We start from the raw sequence: 21,508 nt of genomic DNA, 5'->3' as shown, positions 1-21,508 counted from the left end.
TACTTTTGCGTGTAAATCTTTGAAATGCAAACCATCTAATCATGCTTACCAGCAGTGTAAGGCCCATTTCCACGACCCGACTGCTCTAATTCTAACCTCCTCCTCAGCTCAGGACTCTCCTCTCCTGGAGTGGAACTGTCCTTTTCTTTATCACTCATATGCCCACTATCTCCCTCTTCCTCAGCAGTGAAACCTCGTCTCTTTCTTTCTAGTGCAACTTCGGGCATAACAGGTTTACCACCAAAACTGCACAGCACGACATCAGAATCCGCGGTGAGTGCATCCATGATCTCCAGTTCTCTGCGCGTAAAGAAGTGTGGCATCAGCGACCAGCGCAGAGGAATAAGCGATATAATGATGACAGGGAACCCGATAGCGCCAATAGTCTGCGAGATGGCGACGCTGAAACCAACACCCAGGATCTGGAGAAGAAGGAAGAGCATAATCTTTCTCCTCGAAACCTGTAAGAGTGGCTCGGATGGATCGATGAAACGGTGTTCCTTGATGAGGAAAAGGAGTTTTTGCGTCATGCCGTTGCCTTCAATTGAGCCCCAACCGACAACGAAGAAGACACCACAGAAGAGACAGCGGGGCATCGTGTGCAGCACAATGAGGAGAGGACCGGTCATTGTGCCTACGATGCCGAGGCCCATTAGGAAATGACTGATGCGTTGCTCAACTACCGCCTCGGCGACAAAGATCTTCTTCCTGCGCTCCATGGGCTGACCATTGTTATCCTCGGTTTCGTGACTGATGACGAGTTTGTCCTTGTACTCGGTCAAAGAGTCTGTGTGGACAGGAGCTTGAGGGACCAGACCGTTGGGCATAGGAATTCCAATGATACCAGCGATAAAACATGTGACACCCAGGAGAGCAAAGTCCCAATGGAATCCAGCGGGCTTCTTGAGAGGATATTGTCTTGCTTGAGCATTGATACTGCTGACGTTGTGGTCATAGTAGAACAACAAGGTCACAAGTATGCCAATGGGCAAAGCGACAAAGATCCACTTGACGGGAAGATCCCAGAAATGAATCAACCAGCTGCGGTTAGTTGAGGGGTAGAATGCTTTAGTGATAGGCAACGTGAGCACGTCTGCTGATTTGATGGTTCCTGGAATGTGCACAAAGCCAGTCCAGAATAGGGTGGCGATCTAGAAGAATGCTTGTTAGGCTTGTTTGAAATTGGTATGAAGTAAATGACTTACGGGATATGCGTAGTCAGACAGAATCTTGCGAGTGACTGGAGTAAAGACAATGGTGTGTGGAAGCATTTCCAATGCATAGACTGTGAACCAATAGCACAGTGCGACAACAATGCTAAGGAAGCCGGCCGTATGTGTGCTCTCGTAGAATTGAGCAATGAGTTCTTGGACACCCTTGACTGCAGAAGGTTCAGCATGTGCAAACGTCGGCATACGTATTGGCGGTATGACTTACTCATATAGATGATACCGACATACATGCCGAAAGCATTACTTGAGAAATCGGTAATGAATCGCATGTAATCACAAAGGTTGCCAAATGATGCTATCCAATGAGTGATTGCTGCCCAGATGGCAACCCAGGCCAGAAACTCCGGATACAGGTCGCGAATACCCTGCTTTACGGCAATATCGTAGATGGTATAGTTGAAAAGGGATATCAGTCCAGTAATGCCGACGATCGTTAGTGGTTGGGCAGCCAGAGTGCTAAACACGATTGCTGCAAGTGCAGAAGAGAACAATGCCTCATTCACACCGAAGAAGCCATCTGTATGACGGTTCATGTCTAGCAAGAATGCTAACGCTGGTAATAGACTTGTGATAGATCATTAGTCTTGATGTCATTGTTTTCTGATGTTAACTTGAGGCATACTTGACAAAGTACATTCGAACTGTAGCGGCGAATGTTCTATATGTCACAGCATCTGTGATATCGCTCCAGTAGTATGGTAGTCGTCTTTTGACGTCGTGGTACATTCCACGGCCTGGTCTTAGCATTCGATATTGCCGCCATCCAGTTGCACCTTCCCAGGTGTAGGGATCCTGTTTGGCATCCATAGCAGGTTGTGTCAATTATCCAGATGTGTCCAACACTCGATAGATAGAGAGAATGCTGATAAGAAGATCCTGCCAGCCTGCTTGAAAATGCTTTCCAGGTATCGACGGATTGCTCTTGCCGAGGTTGTGTTTTTGGAGGAAGATGTTTGTTTTTCCTGTAGTATTAGGATAGTACAAAAGGCAAGAGGAATCAACAGGTCAACAGGCGCGTCTTGAACAAAATTAAAAAGGGATAGCACAAAGATAAAGTATATGACGACCGAAGCATGGTCTGAGTTGAGAGGCGCGAAGCCACGAGAGGTTATAATCCTTTGATGATTTATCCTTTTGCGTGGTGATTATCCTTCGCGGTGATGAAATGGGGCGGCGCACAGACCGGCCCGTTGGCTTGATGAATGTGTGGGGCTGCAGAAGGGCTTGACGCCTCCCACTCTCAGACTTCCTCGAGGCCGAGTTAAAGGGAGGAGGAGGTAAAGACAGTGCAGTCAATATATTTAATACATTTCCAAAGAATTCGTCTTATTGAAGATGGAGTATAATGTACTGAATCCAGTGCCCTATCTTTACTACGTTTTGGTAGTCCAGAGTTGAGAGTTTTGTCCTTGCAAGTTGATGTTCGAAGCAAAACTCCGTTGCGACTACGATCCAATCAATGCCAAGCCATTGAACGCAAAGCATATCAGTTTCAGACAGTGAACCCCGATACGGTGCCCGTCATGATTTTTCAGGCGTTCGTCAATGCAAGATTCGTATTGCCGTCGGCTAGAGATGACAGTCAGTGACGGTTGATGGTTCTGCCTTTCCGAGATGAGGAGACCCACAAAAGTTCACGGCCGAGCAGTGAGGCTCATCTTTGGATTTGCTGCCCAGGCAGAAAAAGCCCAAGCTCTCGTACAGTGTTGAATTAACTTGGTATATGGTTACAATCAATATTCGTACATATTCCTTGCCTTCCTGATTGACGAGTCGCTTAGCATAGCCGCGTATCTGTACATTATAGCCGAAAGAAAACTAGACGATATGCCTTGACAATCACATATTATTGGCTGATTTGAGGCAGATGGCGTTTAGAGATGCCCGAGCATGCTAGTAGCGTAGGCCTCGCACTGCATGGTTGCGAGAGGGGCGGAGCTTGGAGCGCAATGACTTGTAGCATTTGAGCCTCTGACTAGTACACAACCAACCTTCTTAGTCGGTGGGGTCCTCAGTTTGCACGGACGTGAACTCTTTACGAGTCATCAATGTGGCAGGAGTCTTCGAGCGGACATAGAGACCCGCGAGCACGCCTGTTGCAAGTCCGGAAAGATGTCCAGGATAATCAATTCTGGTGTTCTTGCCGCGCCATGCTCTCAAGATTTCGAATCCAGCGATCATGCCCAGAACAGTCAGACCAGTGATGTCTGGGATCTCATAGCCGAGCACTGTCACGTTGTTGCTGTGGCACAAGTGATTAGTGAGACTGCCAGATATTCAAGGGTAGAAATCGCTTACTTTGCTCTGACCAGACAGGCTGCGGCCATGGTGCCGATGACGGCAGTAGATGAACCGAAGCTGTAGTTCATCCAACGCTTGGCGAGCACATTGAAGGCCAAGGAGCCATACGTGCCCACAGTACCACAAGCAAGGTATATAGCTAGGAAGGTACCTCTTCCTACATCATCGTGTACTGCATGTCATTGAGTTAGTGTCATGTAGCTAAAGCGGTGCATGGCCCAATCCTTACGAATCCAACCAAAAGGCCACAGCATGACCATGTTGACGAACAGGTGACGGAAGCTTTGATGACTGAACTGTGCACCAAGAGTTCCAATGGCGAATGGATATGCCGCAGTGACCTGAAAAGTCTTGTTCATGGTTCTCCATAACGGCGGAATCCTCCAAGCGACGAACACGGCAAGATTGATGGCGGTGATGGCCCCGAGGGTAGCAATAGCTGGCGGTACATCAGGGAACATCCTCGCTGATCTTGGAGGAGGGTTATATGTTTCCTCAAGCATCCAGCAACCAGCGAGAACAACCAAAAGAACCAAAGCGGACGGGCCTAATCGGCGGAGGGTAGAGAGATCAGGAATCTTGTTGTCCTTGATGATAGTTGCTTGCTCTTCATAGTACTTGACCCAAGGCTTGCGCTCCACGGGCTCTAACCAAGCCTTCTGGGTAGGCTGTGCAAGAGCAATCTCGTCGAAGGGACTGAAAATTTTCCCCGGTTCCTCCTTTGTTTCCTCTCTTGTTTCAACTCCAGAGTTGTTATCCTTGGCCTCGGCCTTGAGAGTAGCAAGTCGTTCTGCTTCCTGTTGCTTCTTGGCTTCCTCCTTCTTTCTATCTTCTTCCATCCATCTTGCTTTGTTCGCTTTTCTGAGTTGGTCCAAAGCACTCTCTCCATATATATTGGAAGAGCTGGCAGATTGTTGTGAATCGTCTGGCTGGCTATCGTCGGTACGCTTGTAGATACCTAGCCTTTCAGCGCGTGCCATGTACTGTTGCTCCACTTTCATGATCTCTGACTCTGCCCAAGCAGCACCGGCCTCGTTCTCATCAAAGGCAGGATCCAGCGTTCTGATGTATTCCAGAGCCTTAGTAGCCATCTCGGGTGAAATTCCCGATTCTCTCGGAAAGTCAATACCTATATCAATGAGACTGCCTGAGAGTCTACGGTAATGCATTAGCCGCAGGATATGGTTGCCATCGTCGCAATGCATATCTGGGCCAAAAATTTCCGCGATGGTGGCTTGATCGAGTTCTCCTGAGGGCAGGGGTATGCCAATTTCTGGATCGTAGTCTCTCCAAGTGGGAAGATCCCTACGTCTGCGGGTTACTTTCTGGCCATCTTGCGAACCCCGGCCAGTCTTCTGGACAACAGGAGGCGGTCTTGGGATGAAGCGATTACGAGCCGAGAAGGTCGTACAGGCGGAGAAGTTGCGCAAACCAGAAGCTAACGTGAATCGAGAGCGTAGAAGCGATTGTAAGTGGCTGCGAGCCTCGGTACGAGCGAGGACAGATGCTAGAGAAGATGGCGCAAAAGGTGATGAAGATGTCGAACATGAAGCCCGCATCACCACCGGACGAGCATGGTTCATGGCGTATCAATCATACACAGCAACCACGCAGAATTGCGAGACACGCGATCCAAGGCAGATATTGAAAAAACAAAGACACAAACATCATGTCGTCGACGACAAAATGGACCATGATGAATTGCGGAGTTCGGCGGTGCTCGGACCACATGGAAGCGGCGTCATGGTCGTGTTTGCCTGGGATGAATAATGATCACCTGCTGTCTCCTACTAGTCACACTCACTACACACCGAGCTCAACCAGTCGTCATGTCGCACGAAGCACTACCTATCGACCGAGCCAGATTCGCTGAAGCTCTCGAGTCGCTGCCCCTTGACGCACTGCACTCCAAAGTTGCTGAATTGCGCAACAACATGAACCATCTGAGATATTCTAACGAGCAGATGGTCCCCTTTGCCGACGAAGGTGATCAAGGTAAGTCAACTTTTACTTACTCTGAATGACTAGCTCTGATGTAGATGGTGAAGATTGCAAAGACGCCATGTACGAGAACCTCGTTGTCATCAGCCGCATGAACGAACGCATCGACCTGCTACGAGCCGAAGTCGAGAAGAGAGGCATGAGATGGTCAGAAGCCGAAGTCGAAGATCGTCAGGTCAGCGAGAGAATGGTCAACGGCGACTCTGCATCCACAACTACAACACAATCACAACCTCGAAGCGGACGCTTGACAGACGATCAGCTCAGAGCACAACTTGAGGCAAGGCTGGCCCAAGACACACAAGACGTTCAGGAAGAAGAAGGCCTTCATCTCTGAAGCCGACGTCGAGATTCGCATTTCTCTTTCTGTACGATACCCCCATGCTTGAACAATCTTACACCTTTACTCTGATTGTCCTAAACACACACGTCTTCCTCTATGAACATGCTCAAAACTATTCGAAAGCCGCAAGATCTAACGGCACCGTACTGCCTCTCCCCGCCCGGTACATTTTTGTGACTCCCGAGAATTCTCGCGGCTTGGGAAGCGTCTCATCAGGCTGGAACTTGAAGCGGGTGTCTTCGATCGTGATGCGCCCTCCTCCCATCCTGCTCCCGCCTGTTCCTTGTGACATACTTGGTGATTTTGCTCCATTGCTCAATGTGTAAGATGAGGCATCCAGGGTTGAACGTGAGATGGAACCTGCGTGAGGTCGTGTAGGTGGTGCCGAGGGAGGTGGTGAAGGCGCTGCGACTGGTGGACTAGGTGCTGCAATTGGTGGTCTGGGTGGTGAAGGCGCGGCGGCAGGCGGAGGCGGTGGTGGTGCAGGTGCAGGCGACCTCCGAGGCGTAGCACTGGCTGGTGGAGGAGGTGGTGGTGGTGGAGGAGCGGCAGGCGAGGCTCGGCCAAATGCGTTGCGCGCAGCTGTTTCGGCCAAGGATGGGGCATTGCTCATGGGTGGTGGTGGTGCGCTAATCGAAGGAGGAGGCGGTGGTGGCCTAGGGGCTGAGGACGGGGGCAATGGAGGGGCGGCTGGAGGGGCTGGCGAGGCAGAAGATGGAGGAGGTGGAATGTTGCCCGAGGGTTTGCGCGAAGATGGAGGCGGCATGGGCGGTTTCTTGCCAATTGGAGGTTTGGGTTTGGATGGTACAGCTGGCGAGGAGCTTGTAGTCTGTGGTCCGGGTCGCACGCTGTTTCTAAGGGCGGATACAGCAGGATTTGGTGGTGGTGCCATTGGGGGAGCTGGTGGGGGGACTGGCGGAGCAGAACTGGCGGGGCGAGGAGGAGCACCTGGAGGTTTTGGTGCGGCAGAAACGGGACGAGATGGAGCATCCGAACCTCCCAAATATGACGAATCCTCATCTGCACCAGTCTTGACGCCACCTGACTTGCGTAGTTTGGGCATGCCGCCAGCGAAAAGGCCTCCCAATTGAGGGGGAGCAGCTCCTGCATCGCTCGAGGCACGATCTCTATTGCCGCCGGAAGGAGGTGGAGGAGCAGAGCCTCCGGGTGGTTTGAGCATTCCTGGTACTGGGGGAGCACCCATAGCGACGGGACCTGACGACTTCTTTTCATTTCCGAGGATGGGAGCAGAACGATCATTGACCTGGGTGACCTTCTTGAGCTTGGTGCCTTTTGTGATGTCTCCTAGCAAAGCGCCCTAGAGTGTGTTAGTTGAGAATGAGATGGGTGTCGACTTTTTGCGGCACATACTCGACCTTTGGCAGCAGCAGCGGGGGGTCTACTGGGCAAGCCTCCGGGTGGTGGTGGAGGGGGAGGTGGTGGGCCTGGGCAACGCAGTCAGCGCAGGTGACAACGAGTATTATGATAGACTTATGCTTACCACCTGACATGCCGGGCGGCATTGGGGGCGGAGGGGGTGGTGGAGGCGGCATTATGGTAGCCTTGGGCACTCAAGACGGACAGAATGCGCGGGCGCGTGACGGGAGACAGCAGGCAGGCGCGCGCGCTGGCAGAGATATGGAGGGAACCAAGTCGAATGGAGACGTCGAGTATGGATAGACGACCAGAGGAGGTGCGGGCGTGGCGTTTTCGTCGAGGTGATTTGTGGTGGGTATGTGTATGTGGTGGTTGGTGGAGGGTGGAATTGTGCCCACTCGATGAACTGAATGATGGCTGAGCACGGCGTCGTCACTCGCAAGTCTCGGCCCGAACCCTAAGAACATACTGTAGAAGATCACTCGAACTTTGGAAGTTGCGACAGGCAGGCATTGACCAGTCGCCGACACAAACCAAACATGAAGGCCTTTGTTCCACCTCGATCCGCTTCCCTATGCCACTTCTGTCGCCAGGCTGGCACGCGACAAGCTGCTGCACCATGGACTTCTTCCGCCCGACTTATCCAGCAATCTCGTCCCATCTCGTCCACCTCTACACACACGCAAACCCGCCATAGGACCCTCGGATCAAGGCATGCCTCGAGTCACCAATTGCGCAGATGGCTCGCATCATCTGCCGTCTCGACTGAAGATGAACTTCCTGCTGCCACTGCCTCTCCACCAACCGAAATATCACAAAAAGACTTGTCTGAATACAACGCTCGAGTTCAAAAACTGGCCAAGACTGTTCTCGAGCACCCGGCCCTTCCAACAGAAGAAGACGTCGTCCATGTCCTGACCGAGTACAATCTCATGGCTCGGAAGCTGGTCAGCACCAAAGATATTCAGCAAAAGCCAACAACAACTCAGTCGGAGAAGACAGCCACTTCTGCGCTACTAAGCAACCTCGACGCTTCCTCAAAACCCTCCATCACAAGGATACGCCTTATGGATGCTCTGACCACCAATGCCTTTGACATGCTCCTCTATGGTCCCGTCTTCATTACCCCTAGCATCCTGAAGCTCTACGTCGATCTGCAGTCTCTATTGAAACGTCCAGAGTCCTTCCCAGCCGTCTTCACCCTATACCGTGAGAAGCCAGTACCGCGGCCTTCCAGCAAAGCTGATCTCGTCACCTACGACAACCCCAACCCCGATAAGCCTGCTGCTGCCGTACAACCTGCCGTGGCTGACATGGCTATCGACGCTGCAATCGCCAGTCGCGATCTGTCTCTTGCCCTGGCCACCATTGATGCTACATACTGTACAACAGCATACAAGCGCTCCAAGTTCTTGCGAAGTGCTCTCTTCCCATTGACTGGCTTCCTGCTGACTCCACCTGCCGCTTATACACTTGCAACACGCTTCAGTGACTACCAGAACACAATGGATCCTGCAATGGCCACTAATATCGCCATGGCCGCTATGATGACTTATAGTGTATGTGTTGGCAGTATTGGCTACGTTGCCTTGACCACTGCCAATGACCAAATGGTCAGAGTTACCTGGGCTCCAGGTGTGCCATTGTGGGAACGTTGGGTACGCGAAGAAGAACGAGCCGCCCTTGACAAGCTCTCCCAGGCTTGGGGCTTCGCAAGCACAGAAAAGTGGGGAGAAGAAGAAGGTGAGGAATGGGACTACCTCAAGGAGTTCTGTGGTTTGAGGGGAATGATGCTCGATCGTGTTGAGCTGATGGATGGCATGGAGTAGAAAACATCTGACGCAAATTGTCAGCTAGGATGATTGTACAGAAACCACTATATACCCCAATCTTTTGTAGTTTCACATCTACAGCTGCGTTAGGAGATTCTGAAGCCTCTGTTCAAGAGCACTTGAGACATCGCCACCACATTGCACTTCTTCTTTGATACCTAGCCGTCTACACTGCACCTCCACTTTACCCTCTGTCTTCCATGCTCTTCCCAATACGACAATCAACGGGTATCCCACCAAATCTGCATCGTTCAACTTCCAACCCATAGATTTCTTGCGATCATCCAACACGGCATCGAAGCCACTCAACACAAGCTTCTTGGTGACATCCTCAGCAGCATCCTCATTGCCGTTTGCAGGAACAACAACAGCAGAGAATGGTGCAATAGCAGCAGGCCAGTTCAACCCCTTGGCATCAGACAGCATACTCGCGATCGCACCCACAAGACGCGAGACACCAATGCCGTGGCAGCCCATCTCGATCGTCTGGCGCACGTCGTTGCTGTCGACAAACGTAGCCGAAAGAGGCAACGAATATCGCGTGCTGAGGTGGAATGTATGGCCAACCTCTATCGCGCGGCTGACGGTGACTTTGCCATCACCGCACTTCTGGCAGGGATCGCCTGTTAGTGTACGAGTGAGTTGCATCGACTTTCCGTTCTTTCTCGGTCGTAATTGGAATTGCACGCTGTTGAATTTACCCGAGGGAAGGAGGAGCTCGCGTGGCTGGAGTTTTTGTTGGATATCGGCGCAGGTTGAGTTATTGACAGGAAGTCGTTCGTCGTTTATTTCGATGATTTGGGCTGAAGATGGACGAGAGCCAGTCTCTTGACGCGGATTGGCTTTGTCCCAGATTTCCAGTGGATTTTCAACTGAGAGGTCGACATCTGGAACGAGCGCTTTCATAACATTTGGATTGATTTCGTTCTTGGTGTTATCATCTCCAAAGGATTGTTGTGTGGTAGTTGGGAACCATGCGACAACGAGGCTGTTGCGATCTTTGGTAATGCCAGTCCAGCGAGAAAGGTCTTTCTTGTGTTCGATGGGCACTTGTTCTGGTTGATCGATCGAGGTGATGGCGAGTTCGTCGTTGATGGTGTAGCCACATGAGCCACAGCTGATAACATTGTCCTCACCCTTTGCCGAGACAAAATGGTATTCATGACTCAATGTGCCACCGATGTTTCCAGAATCCGCTTCAGCAACCAGATAGGGTAATTTGAGCTCATCGAGGAAAGCCCTGTATGCTAGTCGTACTTCCTCGTAGGTTTGTCGTGCTTGTTGTTCGGTGATATCAAAGGTGTAGAGGTCTTTCATGGTGAACTCTCGACCACGTAAAAGACCTTGTCGAGGACGAGCCTCATCTCTGAATTTGCGTCCAATTTGGTAGAGTCGGAGAGGAAGATCCTTGTAAGATTGAACAGTGCTTGCGACCAGAGATGTGATTTCTTCCTCATGCGTTGGAGATAATAAGAACTTTGCATCTTTTCTGTCGTTGAAACCGAACAACTTGGACAATAAGTGATTTGTTCGAGGACTTGTAAAAAGATTTGGTGGAGATAATGTCATTGAAGATGAAGGAGAGATGTACTTACTTCGCCGCCATGGCCCACGAATCTGCCAGTCTTCTTCCAGAGATCCTCTGAGGAGATGGTAGCCAGAGATACTTTGGCAGCACCTACATACAACTCAGCCGATAGCGCCTACCTGTTCCATACACGATATGCATACCTATGCTCTCCATGTGCTTGTCAATTAAGGCTTCGAGTTTTTGTTGTACACGGTTGCCCAGCGGCAGCATATGGAAAATGCCAGCGTGGGCTTGTCTCAAATAGCCTGCTCTGATGAGAAGCTCATGGGATTCATCTTTGGCGTCTTTAGATCTTTCGGCGCCAACAGTAGGGATCCAGAAGCGAGAGAGACGCTGAATATTGCTGCTCGATGATATTGACCTCGAACAAGTTCTTGACAAATTACCGGGCAACGTATACACAACGCGGTGAACAGCTCGAGACAAGGGCACACATCCCAACGATCTGACTTGGGAGTACATCCGCGCGCCGATTACTATATGGTTCTCGACTCACGAGTATCGATTGGTAGATGTCAAAGTCACTGGGCCAGACTCAGCAATGAAAGCAGTTTGGCCGGGGTTATCGGAGTTTAATTGTCGAAGGGAAAAAAGCCGAACGGCTCCCGCAAAACTTCTTGGTTGGCGCATGTGAACGCCGCCGAAGACAGACGATCGTGTTTTTTTGTCCAAGAAGACATCTTCATACAAGACGCCGTAAACATGGGCTTTGCCAGGAAGCGCTCTGCCGATGAGGCCCGCGCTGGAGGTTCGCGCCCGGAGAGAACATTTCCCAAGAAGGAGTACGCGAAGAAGGAATACTCCAAGAAAGAAGGTGGTGAACAAAAGGCAAAGAAGACTCCTCTGGTATGCGGCCTGCGATTTTGCTGCACTGAGCATGCTTTCTGACAACAACCTAGATCTTTGAACCAAGGCCCGACTGGTATGCGACTGCATTGCCTGAATTGCCCGTATCCACATCCGCTCAACCACCTGCCCAAAGATTGGTCGACGAAATTTACGATTATGCCTACACTCTGCTCGAGTCCGAAAACACGAACTATGCTGCCAACAACAACTCTGCCTCTTCGTCACACAAGTTCTTGTCCACCATCATGGCCTCCGGTACCCTTGAGGATAAAATTTCAGCCCTGACCCTGCTGGTACAGGAGTCACCGCTACACAACACTAAAGCTTTCGAGACATTGCTCGGTCTGGCAAGAAAGAAGAGTAGGAATCAGGCTCTCATGGCTGTCGCTGCCATCAAGGATTTGCTGGGTCAGGGTGATGTCCTTCCTGGTGACCGCAAGCTCCGCGCTTTCACAAAACAGCCTGCTTTGGCCAAGGCCCTCGATGAGCACCACACTATCTGGCGAGTTGGCAGTCCTTTGCCAAAGGGTCTTGAGAAGACCCACCTTATCTACTGGGCATTCGAGGACTGGTTGAAGAAGCAATACTTTGAGCTTTTGAAGATTCTGGAGAGTTGGTGCAGTGACGAGGTTGAATACGCAAGAAGCAGATCGATCACATACGTCTGGGAGTTGTTGAGAGACAAGCCCGAACAAGAGGAGAACCTTTTGAGGTTGTTGGTGAACAAGCTCGGTGACAAGGACAAGAAGATCGCCTCACGCACATCATATCTCCTGCTGCAGCTGGAAAACACCCATCCGGCCATGAAGGGTATTATCGTCAGTGCCATCGAGACCGAATCGCTCTTCCGTCCTGGACAAGCCGCTCATGCAAAGTACTACTCCATCATCACCCTCAACCAAACTATTCTCAGCGTCAAGGAGCCTGAAGTCGCCAACAAGCTGCTCGACATCTACTTTGGCCTCTTTATTCAGTTCTTAAAACCTAGATCACATGCCAAGGTCAAGGCTCAAAAAGTTCAAGGCGGTGGCGGAAAGGCTGGCAAGATGGCCGCAAAGAAGGCAAAGGCTTTGGAGCAGGCTGATGCTGCTGACAGCGAACTCAACGAGAAGATGATTACCGCCGTTCTGACTGGTGTCAACCGTGCTTTCCCCTTCGCCAAAACCGATGACCCTACCTTTGAACAGCACCTCGATACCATTTTCCGCGTCACCCACTCATCCAACTTCAACACCAGCATCCAGGCCTTGATGCTGATTCAACAGATTTCTGCCACCAAGCACTTCTCAGCTGACCGATTCTACCGCACACTCTACGAATCTCTCCTCGACCCTCGCCTCATCACCTCGTCCAAGCAGATCATGTACCTCAACCTTCTCTTCAAGTCGCTTAAATCCGATGTCAACGTCAAGCGCGTACAGGCTTTTGTCAAGCGCTTGCTACAAACAATCACCATGCACGAAGCACCATTCGTCTGTGGTGTCTTGTACCTCATCAGCGAGCTCGAAACCACTTTCCCCACAATCAGAAACATGATCCGTGAGCCGGAGGCCGACCCCGAGGATGAAGAGGAACACTTTGTTGATGCACCTGAAGATGGAGCTGACAAGGCAGAAGAGTTGGCACGGGAACAGACAGTCCCTGCAGTGCGCTACGATGCACGGAAGAGAAATCCTGAACACAGCAACGCTGACCGCAGTGCCCTGTGGGAAGTCCTGCCATTACTTTCTCACTTCCATCCGTCGGTCGCAATTTTCGCTGAGGCACTGGTCAACCAGACCACGCTACCACCCAAGCCCGATCCTACCAAGCACACATTGATGCACTTCCTGGACAGGTTCGTTTACCGCAACGCAAAGACCAAGGGAGCCACAACAACACGTGGAGCATCCATCATGCAGCCTATGTCAGGATCCAATGCCGCAGACGTACTCATCAAAGATCGTGCCGACCCTACTCACCGCATTCCTCTCAACTCGGACGCTTTCTGGAAAAAGAAGGTCGAAGACGTTGCAGCCGACGAGGTCTTCTTCCACGACTACTTCACCAAGATCAATAACGCCAAGCCTACCAAGAAGGACAAGAAGAAGCAGAAGGAGGCTGCTGACAGCGACGCGGAGAGCGATGCCGACGAGGATGAGATCTGGAAGGCCCTTGTCGAGTCAAGACCTGAGATTGAGGGCGATGACGGCGATGACGACGACGACCTCGACATGGAAGATCTCGAAGAAGGCTACTCAGATAGCGAGGAGGGCGATGGTGGTGTCGAGATTGGCGAGTTTGCTGAAGACGACATGGATGAGGCAGACTTGGGATCTGATATGGAGGATGATGTGGAAGATGACGGCTTCGAAGGACTGGAGAGTGGCGATGAAGACGCCATGCTCGGCGACGACGAAGACCTACCATCTGACTTTGAAGGACTGGGAGACGACACAGAAGAGAAGGACGAGAAGAAGGACAAGTCGGAAGAGAAGAAGAAAAAGAAGAGGAAGCTCAAGCACCTGCCGACATTTGCGTCAATGGACGACTATGCCAAGCTGCTGGGTGCAGACGACGAGGACATGTAGATTTAGCATTAGTTATACCATGTGGTTGCCCTTTGCGCAGGGCTTGTCTGACTCAAACAAGGAGAGTTTTGTACTTTGATATTGTCAGGTTGTGGTAGATGAAATAGACTTTGGCCAACAGGGCCGAGGGCGCCATGACGGTGAGCGGCACGTTGCAGATCCGGGGCTTGGATGTTGAATGAATCGAGAGCGAGCAGTGTTGGAATTGTAAACAGACGACAATTGAAGCTCAGCAGCAGCATGAATCGGTAGCGCCATGAGCCTGGAGAAGAAGGATGTGATCACGGCTGGTGTGGCCGCTTTTGTCTCGTGGTTGCTGCTCACGCACTGGGTGCCGTCGTTTCGCTGGATCCCCTACGCCTTTGTCACCGGCTGCCTCGCAACTCTCGCTGGTCTCGCATTCCTCCTCTTGACCTCGTCAAAGGGCCCTAACTACCGCTACAACCATGCCACTACCATCAAACCTCCCGCGTTCGTCACTCCAGCCCTGTGGAAGCAAGAGAAGGCTGCTCTCAAGGCTCGCTCACGATACGACAAGACGCCCATCTACCCATCCTCAGCAAACGTCTCGCTGAGCATTGACGCCCTGTTGGACTATGTTCTCCGCGACTTCATCACCGTCTGGTACAAGAATATCAGCCTCCGACCGCTGTTCCAGAATGAGGTGGATCGTGCAATCAGACAAGTCTTGGACAACGTGCGTAGGCGCACTCAACAACTCGACATGGTCGAACTTGGTGTCGCCAGGATTGTCCCCATCTTGACCAACCATATGCGCGACTTCTACAATGCCGAGCGTATCGTCAGGGGAAAGAATCTTTCTCGCGACATGACCGAGTCTGAAGAGTTGGACCTTGCCATAGCCGCCAAATTCAGAGATGGCAAGCTTCACCCAGCTGCTGCTCTGGCCTTCTCCGACACAAAGCTGCTGCAGCAAACTCACCTGCGTCGCCTGATTGCTAAGATACTACCTCTGGTCATGCCCGAATACATGAAGACTAGTGCAGCTGTAACCACCCTGGTCAAGGAGATTGTCGCATGTGCTGTTCTCACCCCGATCGTGTTGATGCTTTCCGACCCCGACTTCTTCAACCAGCTCATTGAGAACTCTGGACGTACCATGCTTCAGGATCGTAAATCTGTTCGCAAACTACGAGCTGCATTGGATGAGCATGCAGTACCTACCCCCCAACATCCCAAAGCTGCTCAGTTCCCTCGTCTGAGGCCAAACGATAACGAGAGGCAGTTTGAAAGATTTATCCGTGCGACTCGCAATTGTGCCACCCTCTCTGACGCTAGACGCTTCAGAAGCGAAATCTCCAGTCAAGTTCGAAAAGCTACTTCTGGCCCAGAGCAAGACCCTGTCTACCTCCGCCGCTTGGAATCTGGACGGCGCATTTTGGATCAAAAAATCGCCCACTTCACCGCCGGCGGTTCTGCCAGACCGAAGCTGACTGTGAAGGCTTCTACATCTAGTATTGAGCATACCTCGAGACTGAGCCAAGCCTCTCTGGACGAAGTGCTCCACAATGCGTCAGGTCTCTCCTACTTCATGGAATTTATGGATAGGAAAAGCCGCATGCGTCTAGTGCAGTTTTGGATCGTGGTAGACGGTTTCCGCAACCCGCTCGAGGGAGACAACGACGAGCCAGAGCAAGAATTACAAGATACTCCATGGACGCCTTCGGATAGGATGGACCTAGAGCAGATGTATGAAGCCTATCTCACAAAGCCCGAACTCAACGTGCCAGACCACGACAGACGGACGGTGAGGGACTTCTTGCGGGCAGGCAGGACAGCAGATGCTCGACTCTATGTTTCTGCTCGACGTGCTGTTCTTCGGGCGCAGACGGCTGTCTTTGAAGAGATGAAGGAACAGCATTTTGAGAATTTCAGAAAGTCAGATTTGTTTTACAAATGGCTTGCTACCGAGGAAAGTTCCATCCTGTCAGCCACCTCAGATGGCCATCAAGAACTCTCGAGATCATTGTCAGTTGGTGGTGAGAGGGATCGACCACTCCATCGAGAAGCTCGACCGGCGACTGTGCTTTCGCCAAAGTCGCCTCGCGCGCCTGAGCTCAAGCGGCCGGCACTGTCATCTACCGATCTGAAGAGTTTCATCAAACCCGGGGTTGTTGCCAGCCCAGTACGGCAATCCATGGATGGCGGAAGACCTCGGCCTTTGTTTGATGACGATGTCGAGGACGAACGTATGACTCGATCTGTCTCTGCACTCAGTAGCATGGACTTGGACATTGATGGCGAGCAACCTCATGATGATTCTGCGCAGGTAGTCGATGCCATGCAAGCTGCTTTGAATGAGATCATGGATGAACCAGACAATGGCTCGATCTTTTCTTCAGAGAGTCTAGGTGTGAGTAATGATTCGCCAAGGACGTCTCTAGATGGTGTGAGACCTCCTCTAGTCCAGACGAGATCGAAGCCCAGTATTGCCTCACTAGGCTTGGTAGGCGCCGTTTCAAGCAAAGGAGTCTTTGAGGATGATTTGTTTGGAGAAGAGGAAAAGTTTGCTGAAGATGAGAAAGAGGATTCAGACTTGGATGAAAAGTCGATCGAGGACGATATTCACGAAGCTGCGCCTGGCGATCTTGGACTCACGGAAGCTATCAGCACTCTTAACGCAGACATCGACCGCCTAACGGCTCAAGATGCCATCCTGGACTCGCTAACGAAGAAGGCTGAGTTGACCAATAACGCAGCTGAATTGCGCATTCTACGCAAGTCGAAGCAGAGCTTAGCAAGAGAAATACACCGCAAGGAGATGCAAAAACAACAGTACACTATCCAGGAGAGCGACAATAGCTTGTATGGGCGAGCGGCAGTCAACATCAAATCAATCATGGTCGGTAGAGAAGAGGATGGTCATGAGTTCGCGCTTTGTGAGTTTCGTTTATTGTTACCTTCTGGAAATACAGCTGACGGGATCAAGACGTTATCGAAGTCCGACGTCAGGCAGGCGATCAGATGCCTGCTGCAGTGTGGATGGTGACTAGACGTTATAGCGAGTTCCACGAGCTGAACAAGCGTCTTCGAGAGAGATTCCCTGCTGTCAGAAACCTTGAGTTCCCGCGCCGACAAACACTTTTCACGTTGCAAAAAGACTTCCTACAAAAGCGAAGGGTCATACTTGAGAAGTACCTCAAAGTAAGTGATTGCTATAACATGATGGTCTCAACAGCTGCTGACGGTTCATAGGCTCTACTTCTTATCCCGGCCATCTGCCGTAGTAGAGAACTTCGTGCTTTCCTGTCCCAGTCACGAATCACGTCGAGTGCCAATGGCAGTCAAATCGACGAGAAAGACTTTGTAACAAGAATTTATAACTCAGTCACCGATGGTATGGAGGAGTTCCTGGGCAACATACCAGTCCTCGACCAGCTCTCCGTCGCCGGTCAGAATCTCATCTCAGCAGCGACCGCCCAGATGAGTGGAGTTCCACTGAACCCCAATGCCCCTGAGTTCTCGTCAGATCCAGCCTCTGCTGCAGAAGCCGAGGCCGAAATCAATGCTTTCGAAGATCGTGAGGCAGAGCCCTTCGTCAAACCCATCTGTGACATCTTCCTTGAGATCTTTGAGTTGCAAAAAGGCACCAGCTGGCTACGAGGTCGTGCCGTAGTCGTTGTGTTGCATCAACTTCTCGGAGGCACCATCGAGCGCAAGGTACGCGATGCAGCGAAAGGGTTTGGACAGGAGGACACAATCATTCGCTACCTTGATCTCGTCAAGAACATCATGTGGCCAGACGGCCAAATGAAGCAAGGCGGTGTTCCACGAACAGCGGCCCAGAAAGCAGCTAGTCAGAAAGAAGCAGGGTTGTTGCTTGCGACGCTGGTGCCGGACTTGGCAGGGAGTGTTGTGGGAAGGCAGAACGCGCAGGCCGCGAGTAGGAAAGTGTTTGCCATGCTGAATAATCAGCGATTAAAGTAAGTCTGCTCCCCTCGCGATCGATACCTTTTTTGAAGGCGAGGGTGATATACTAATGCTGGCATAGTACGCATCTGGTTTTTACGCTTTTAGACGAGCTGATAGGGGCTGTATTCCCAGAAGCAGTTACACGATAATAGAAGAAACACAATGATACCATTTCACAAGCTATGCTGGCTCTCTTTCAAAACCGTGATCATAAAGAGTATTGGAGGGAGTGTGTGGTGTGTTGGTAGTTACCATCAAGGATGTTCTTGGTAGAGGTTCCTTCAGACACTGCTGACAGTTCAAAAAAGAAGTTCTGCCATACCAAACAACAATCACCTTTGGTCTGACGGTCAGCAGTGCAATATCAAAAGCTAACCATGTCTTGGCAGTCATGACAACAATTAATCACCAACATCAACTTACTCGAGTTCGACTCTCTGCATCAGCCAATACTTCCACCAGTCAATCTTCCACCAATCAGCTTGGATCTCTTGATAGACGCGCCCCTGTGGAAAGGTGGTCTGGTCACTATCAGAGGCTGGAGGAGAAGATGGATGGAGGGAAAGTGAAGGTTGTGGATAACTTTGGAAGTGAGTAATAACTTCCCGATCCGTCAGACCCGTGATCTCTTTTTATGCTTGGATCTGCTTGATATATTCATCGTCTTCTGCATCACTTTCTTGCACTTTTTGGTCTTCTCAAGTTTCCTTCTGTGAAACACTCTGCTTGTGCTCCTTCAACAAGGTGTTTCGCTGACTCTCACTTGATCTATTCTCAGCCGTCATCGCTGATATAACTGCCACTGATTGGTGGCTCAGACCAACTGATTCGTCTGTCTCGTTGTCATTTTCCGGATCGGCTCCCACTCGTCTGGTTCGCGTCACTACTACAAACGAAGCCAACACCAACGCACAATCCTTGAATTGTGTTTTCATCGCTCCTTCCTTCGACCCCAAGACCATCAACTTATCAATTCAAACTCAGTTGGCCATCTGCGAACTGAACACGCAAGCATGAATCCACGCGCCCCCCACTACAAGTTTCGGGCATCTTCTTCGTCTACCAGCAGCGGCAAAGACCTTGAGAGCATCTATGGAAGTTTGCACAACACATTCGTGCCCGCTTCTAAACCTACCATGAACAGCGCGCGCGAGGCACCTCCTGCCACTATGAGCAACAGCACGCGCGAACCCCCTAGTCACAGTCGCTCGCTTGTCAAATTCCAGCCACATGAGAGCTCCGCAGTAAGTGCTCACTGTGTATACAACTGCCTGAATCTTGCTAACCAGCGCAGGACGACTTACTCGAGCGCGCACGTAGTGAGCAACTTGAACAGAATCAGCTGACTATGCACACAAAGCTCCTGCGTTTGGCAGATCAGGTTCACGAGTTGTTGGCTCAGCGCTCAGCCTTGGAAGAAGAAAAGGCCCAAAGCGACAAGAGGATCGAGGAGCTCCGTTGTGAGCTCGCCAGTCTCAAATCCCAAGTTCAGCAGCACCACAACAAGCTGGATGTTTGCAAGCGTGGCATTGACGAAAATGCCAAAGAAGCTCTAAAGTTGGAGCAGCGCATCAAAGCAATCCCTGGAAGTTTGGAAATGCGCTTCCAACATCACTCCACTCGTATCGACAAAGTGGAGAGTCTTGTACGTGGCGCTGGAATTCAAATCAAGCAGCACACTACACAGCTGGGCGATAAGGAGAAGCGCATCGACCAGCTTGAGCACAAGTCCGGTGGTATCATTACCACAAACAGTTACTATGGTTCACACTCGCAGGATAATGGCGCTATGATTGAAGGTAAGTAATCACGCATTCGCTGTGTCTGGATTCTGCTGATGATCTTAGTGGCCCAACTCAAACTCGACATCGCGAAGGTCCAGCAAACTCAAGATTCCCACAAGTCGTACCTGGAGAAGACTGGAGAGACTCTGATCATCCATCAGAACAACATGGCCACGGCCAGCAAGACTGTTGATGATCTTCGCTCTGAGCTTGAGAGATTGAGCACTGTCAACACTGGACGCCGTGGCAACGAGAACTCGGCACCTAGAGCCAACCATCTAAGACTGGACGTAACCCCCGACGCCATCTTCAAGCTTCAAAGCCAGATCGATCGCTTGGCTGAAGAAGTTCGTCACAAGGTGAACCATGCAGAAAGTCCCAATAGCGACGCATCTAGCGCTGCCAACGATGTGGAGACACTGATGATTCAAATGGATGAGGTCCGCAACAAGATTCGCAAGCTTGAGAGAGACATGGTAAGCTATCGAGGGCTGTTCCTGACAGACTCTGGAACTAACACATGGTTATAGGGCTATCAAGCCGACATGCATCGTCATCTGGAGCAGATCTCGTTGTCCAGCAAGATTAGTCTGGAGACAATGTTCTATCAACTTACGAAGGAGCTCGAAGGCAAATGTGCCCCTGAAAACATCGAATTTGGCCTGGACGAGGATCGTATCTTCATACTTAGACAGCGTGTCCTCGAGCGCCTGTCGGTCGAGGATAGCGTCCAGTGCAAATTCCTGCGCCTCAAGGAATCGCAACAGATGTTCACGTAGTCAGCCTAATCGATTTTTGGAGCTATAGGAACGCGCGATAGTCTAGCAAAGGATTCATTTCTAGAGAGAATGCAATCAAGGCTATCTCCATGGCAGAATCTACTTTAAGATCACAACTGTGCATTTCAACAGCCTATAAAACCCCTTTGCACGTCAGGAGGTCGATTGCAAGTCTGTGACAGTCTTCAAGCAGATGTAGATTCTCTCAAGGCCGGCGGCAGCTGCTTCTTTCTTTTGGCGTCTCTCCTCCTTCCTAGCCTACTCCTCCCCCTCCATCACACCTTCCTCGCCTACCCTGCCAAAGAACGTGACAGTCCTGCTCTTGATCTTCCAAACACCACTCGCACCTGCCTCTATCTCCGTGTCTCCCGCTTCACTAGCAGAAACGCAGATCAGTTCGTCAACATACTTTCCGTATGCAGTTACTTGCTGGCCTTCCCATTTACCTCTGCCCAAATGCACACCAGTAAAGTAAGTTGTTGCCTTTGCTGTAGCTCCGTCGAGGAGTAGATGTTGGGTAGTCAATGCGTGCTGGGTTGTTACCGGCTTCAGTCTATAATTTTAACCACATGTCAGTTCCAACTCCACAACTTCTCTCTAAGTCCATCTCTCCATCTTCTTTCATTACTCGATCGCACGCAATATTGGGGATTGGTGACGAAAGGAAAACTTACCGTTGCTGTATCCTCTTGCTCAAAGCATCGACACCTAGAATTGGTTCATCGTTGAAAGGATATTTTGCAACAACATCTTTTGCAAAGACTCGTTCGAGTAGAGGCCAGTCTTTGTTGTCTAGGGCAATGCAGTAGAGCGATATCACATTCTTGATGGCGTTGTAATCGTGAGGATTGGGTTGGGTGGACATTGTCGTAGATGATGATTTTCTGGCGGTGCTCTCGTAAATGCGTTTTCAAGC

The 21,508-nt window shown here is 50.9% G+C and overlaps 10 protein-coding genes across 10 annotated transcripts; 5 read left to right on the top strand and 5 right to left on the bottom strand.

Moving 5' to 3' along the window:
• Positions 1-35: 35 nt before the first annotated feature.
• On the bottom strand, positions 36-2,039 carry M437DRAFT_67005 (uncharacterized protein; the record flags this gene model as incomplete). Its single annotated transcript, XM_041024870.1, has 4 exons — positions 36-1,151; positions 1,206-1,381; positions 1,438-1,796; positions 1,855-2,039. The coding sequence occupies 4 exons, from the start codon at positions 2,037-2,039 to the stop codon at positions 36-38; spliced, it is 1,836 nt and encodes a 611-aa protein (XP_040878560.1).
• A 1,188-nt stretch (positions 2,040-3,227) lies between these two features.
• Positions 3,228-5,092, bottom strand: M437DRAFT_51050 (rhomboid-domain-containing protein; the record flags this gene model as incomplete). Its single annotated transcript, XM_041022119.1, has 3 exons — positions 3,228-3,474; positions 3,531-3,705; positions 3,763-5,092. The coding sequence occupies 3 exons, from the start codon at positions 5,090-5,092 to the stop codon at positions 3,228-3,230; spliced, it is 1,752 nt and encodes a 583-aa protein (XP_040878559.1).
• Positions 5,093-5,362: 270 nt separating this feature from the next.
• Positions 5,363-5,871, top strand: M437DRAFT_51116 (uncharacterized protein; the record flags this gene model as incomplete). Its single annotated transcript, XM_041022129.1, has 2 exons — positions 5,363-5,532; positions 5,562-5,871. 2 exons carry the CDS (start codon positions 5,363-5,365, stop codon positions 5,869-5,871), a joined length of 480 nt encoding a protein of 159 aa, XP_040878558.1.
• Positions 5,872-5,989: 118 nt separating this feature from the next.
• M437DRAFT_76207 (uncharacterized protein) lies at positions 5,990-7,430 on the bottom strand (the record flags this gene model as incomplete). The annotated part of the gene is made up of 3 exons (XM_041026582.1): positions 5,990-7,195; positions 7,249-7,322; positions 7,379-7,430. The coding sequence occupies 3 exons, from the start codon at positions 7,428-7,430 to the stop codon at positions 5,990-5,992; spliced, it is 1,332 nt and encodes a 443-aa protein (XP_040878557.1).
• A 363-nt stretch (positions 7,431-7,793) lies between these two features.
• M437DRAFT_76206 (uncharacterized protein) lies at positions 7,794-9,083 on the top strand (the record flags this gene model as incomplete). The annotated part of the gene is made up of 1 exon (XM_041026581.1): positions 7,794-9,083. One exon carries the CDS (start codon positions 7,794-7,796, stop codon positions 9,081-9,083), a length of 1,290 nt encoding a protein of 429 aa, XP_040878556.1.
• Positions 9,084-9,161: 78 nt separating this feature from the next.
• On the bottom strand, positions 9,162-11,307 carry M437DRAFT_76205 (prolyl-tRNA synthetase; the record flags this gene model as incomplete). The annotated part of the gene is made up of 4 exons (XM_041026580.1): positions 9,162-10,595; positions 10,682-10,764; positions 10,818-11,020; positions 11,174-11,307. The coding sequence occupies 4 exons, from the start codon at positions 11,305-11,307 to the stop codon at positions 9,162-9,164; spliced, it is 1,854 nt and encodes a 617-aa protein (XP_040878555.1).
• Positions 11,308-11,576: 269 nt separating this feature from the next.
• On the top strand, positions 11,577-14,096 carry M437DRAFT_51691 (CBF-domain-containing protein; the record flags this gene model as incomplete). Its single annotated transcript, XM_041022221.1, has 1 exon — positions 11,577-14,096. A coding segment is annotated over one exon (2,520 nt), but the record flags the coding sequence as incomplete, so codon positions are not given.
• Positions 14,097-14,352: 256 nt separating this feature from the next.
• Positions 14,353-18,178, top strand: M437DRAFT_76203 (intermediate filament, regulator of G-protein signaling; the record flags this gene model as incomplete). Its single annotated transcript, XM_041026579.1, has 4 exons — positions 14,353-16,996; positions 17,047-17,261; positions 17,313-18,040; positions 18,109-18,178. The coding sequence occupies 4 exons, from the start codon at positions 14,353-14,355 to the stop codon at positions 18,176-18,178; spliced, it is 3,657 nt and encodes a 1,218-aa protein (XP_040878553.1).
• An 864-nt stretch (positions 18,179-19,042) lies between these two features.
• Positions 19,043-20,592, top strand: M437DRAFT_76202 (uncharacterized protein; the record flags this gene model as incomplete). Its single annotated transcript, XM_041026578.1, has 4 exons — positions 19,043-19,273; positions 19,324-19,828; positions 19,877-20,289; positions 20,344-20,592. 4 exons carry the CDS (start codon positions 19,043-19,045, stop codon positions 20,590-20,592), a joined length of 1,398 nt encoding a protein of 465 aa, XP_040878552.1.
• Positions 20,593-20,850: 258 nt separating this feature from the next.
• On the bottom strand, positions 20,851-21,457 carry M437DRAFT_66997 (uncharacterized protein; the record flags this gene model as incomplete). The annotated part of the gene is made up of 2 exons (XM_041024869.1): positions 20,851-21,145; positions 21,267-21,457. 2 exons carry the CDS (start codon positions 21,455-21,457, stop codon positions 20,851-20,853), a joined length of 486 nt encoding a protein of 161 aa, XP_040878551.1.
• Between the last annotated feature and the right edge of the window lie 51 nt (positions 21,458-21,508).

Source organism: Aureobasidium melanogenum, assembly GCF_000721775.1.
Source record: "Aureobasidium melanogenum CBS 110374 unplaced genomic scaffold scaffold_14, whole genome shotgun sequence".
NCBI classification, from domain to species: Eukaryota; Fungi; Ascomycota; class Dothideomycetes; order Dothideales; family Saccotheciaceae; genus Aureobasidium; species Aureobasidium melanogenum.
Note: the sequence above shows the minus strand (reverse complement) of the source record. Positions and strands in the feature narration are given on the sequence as shown.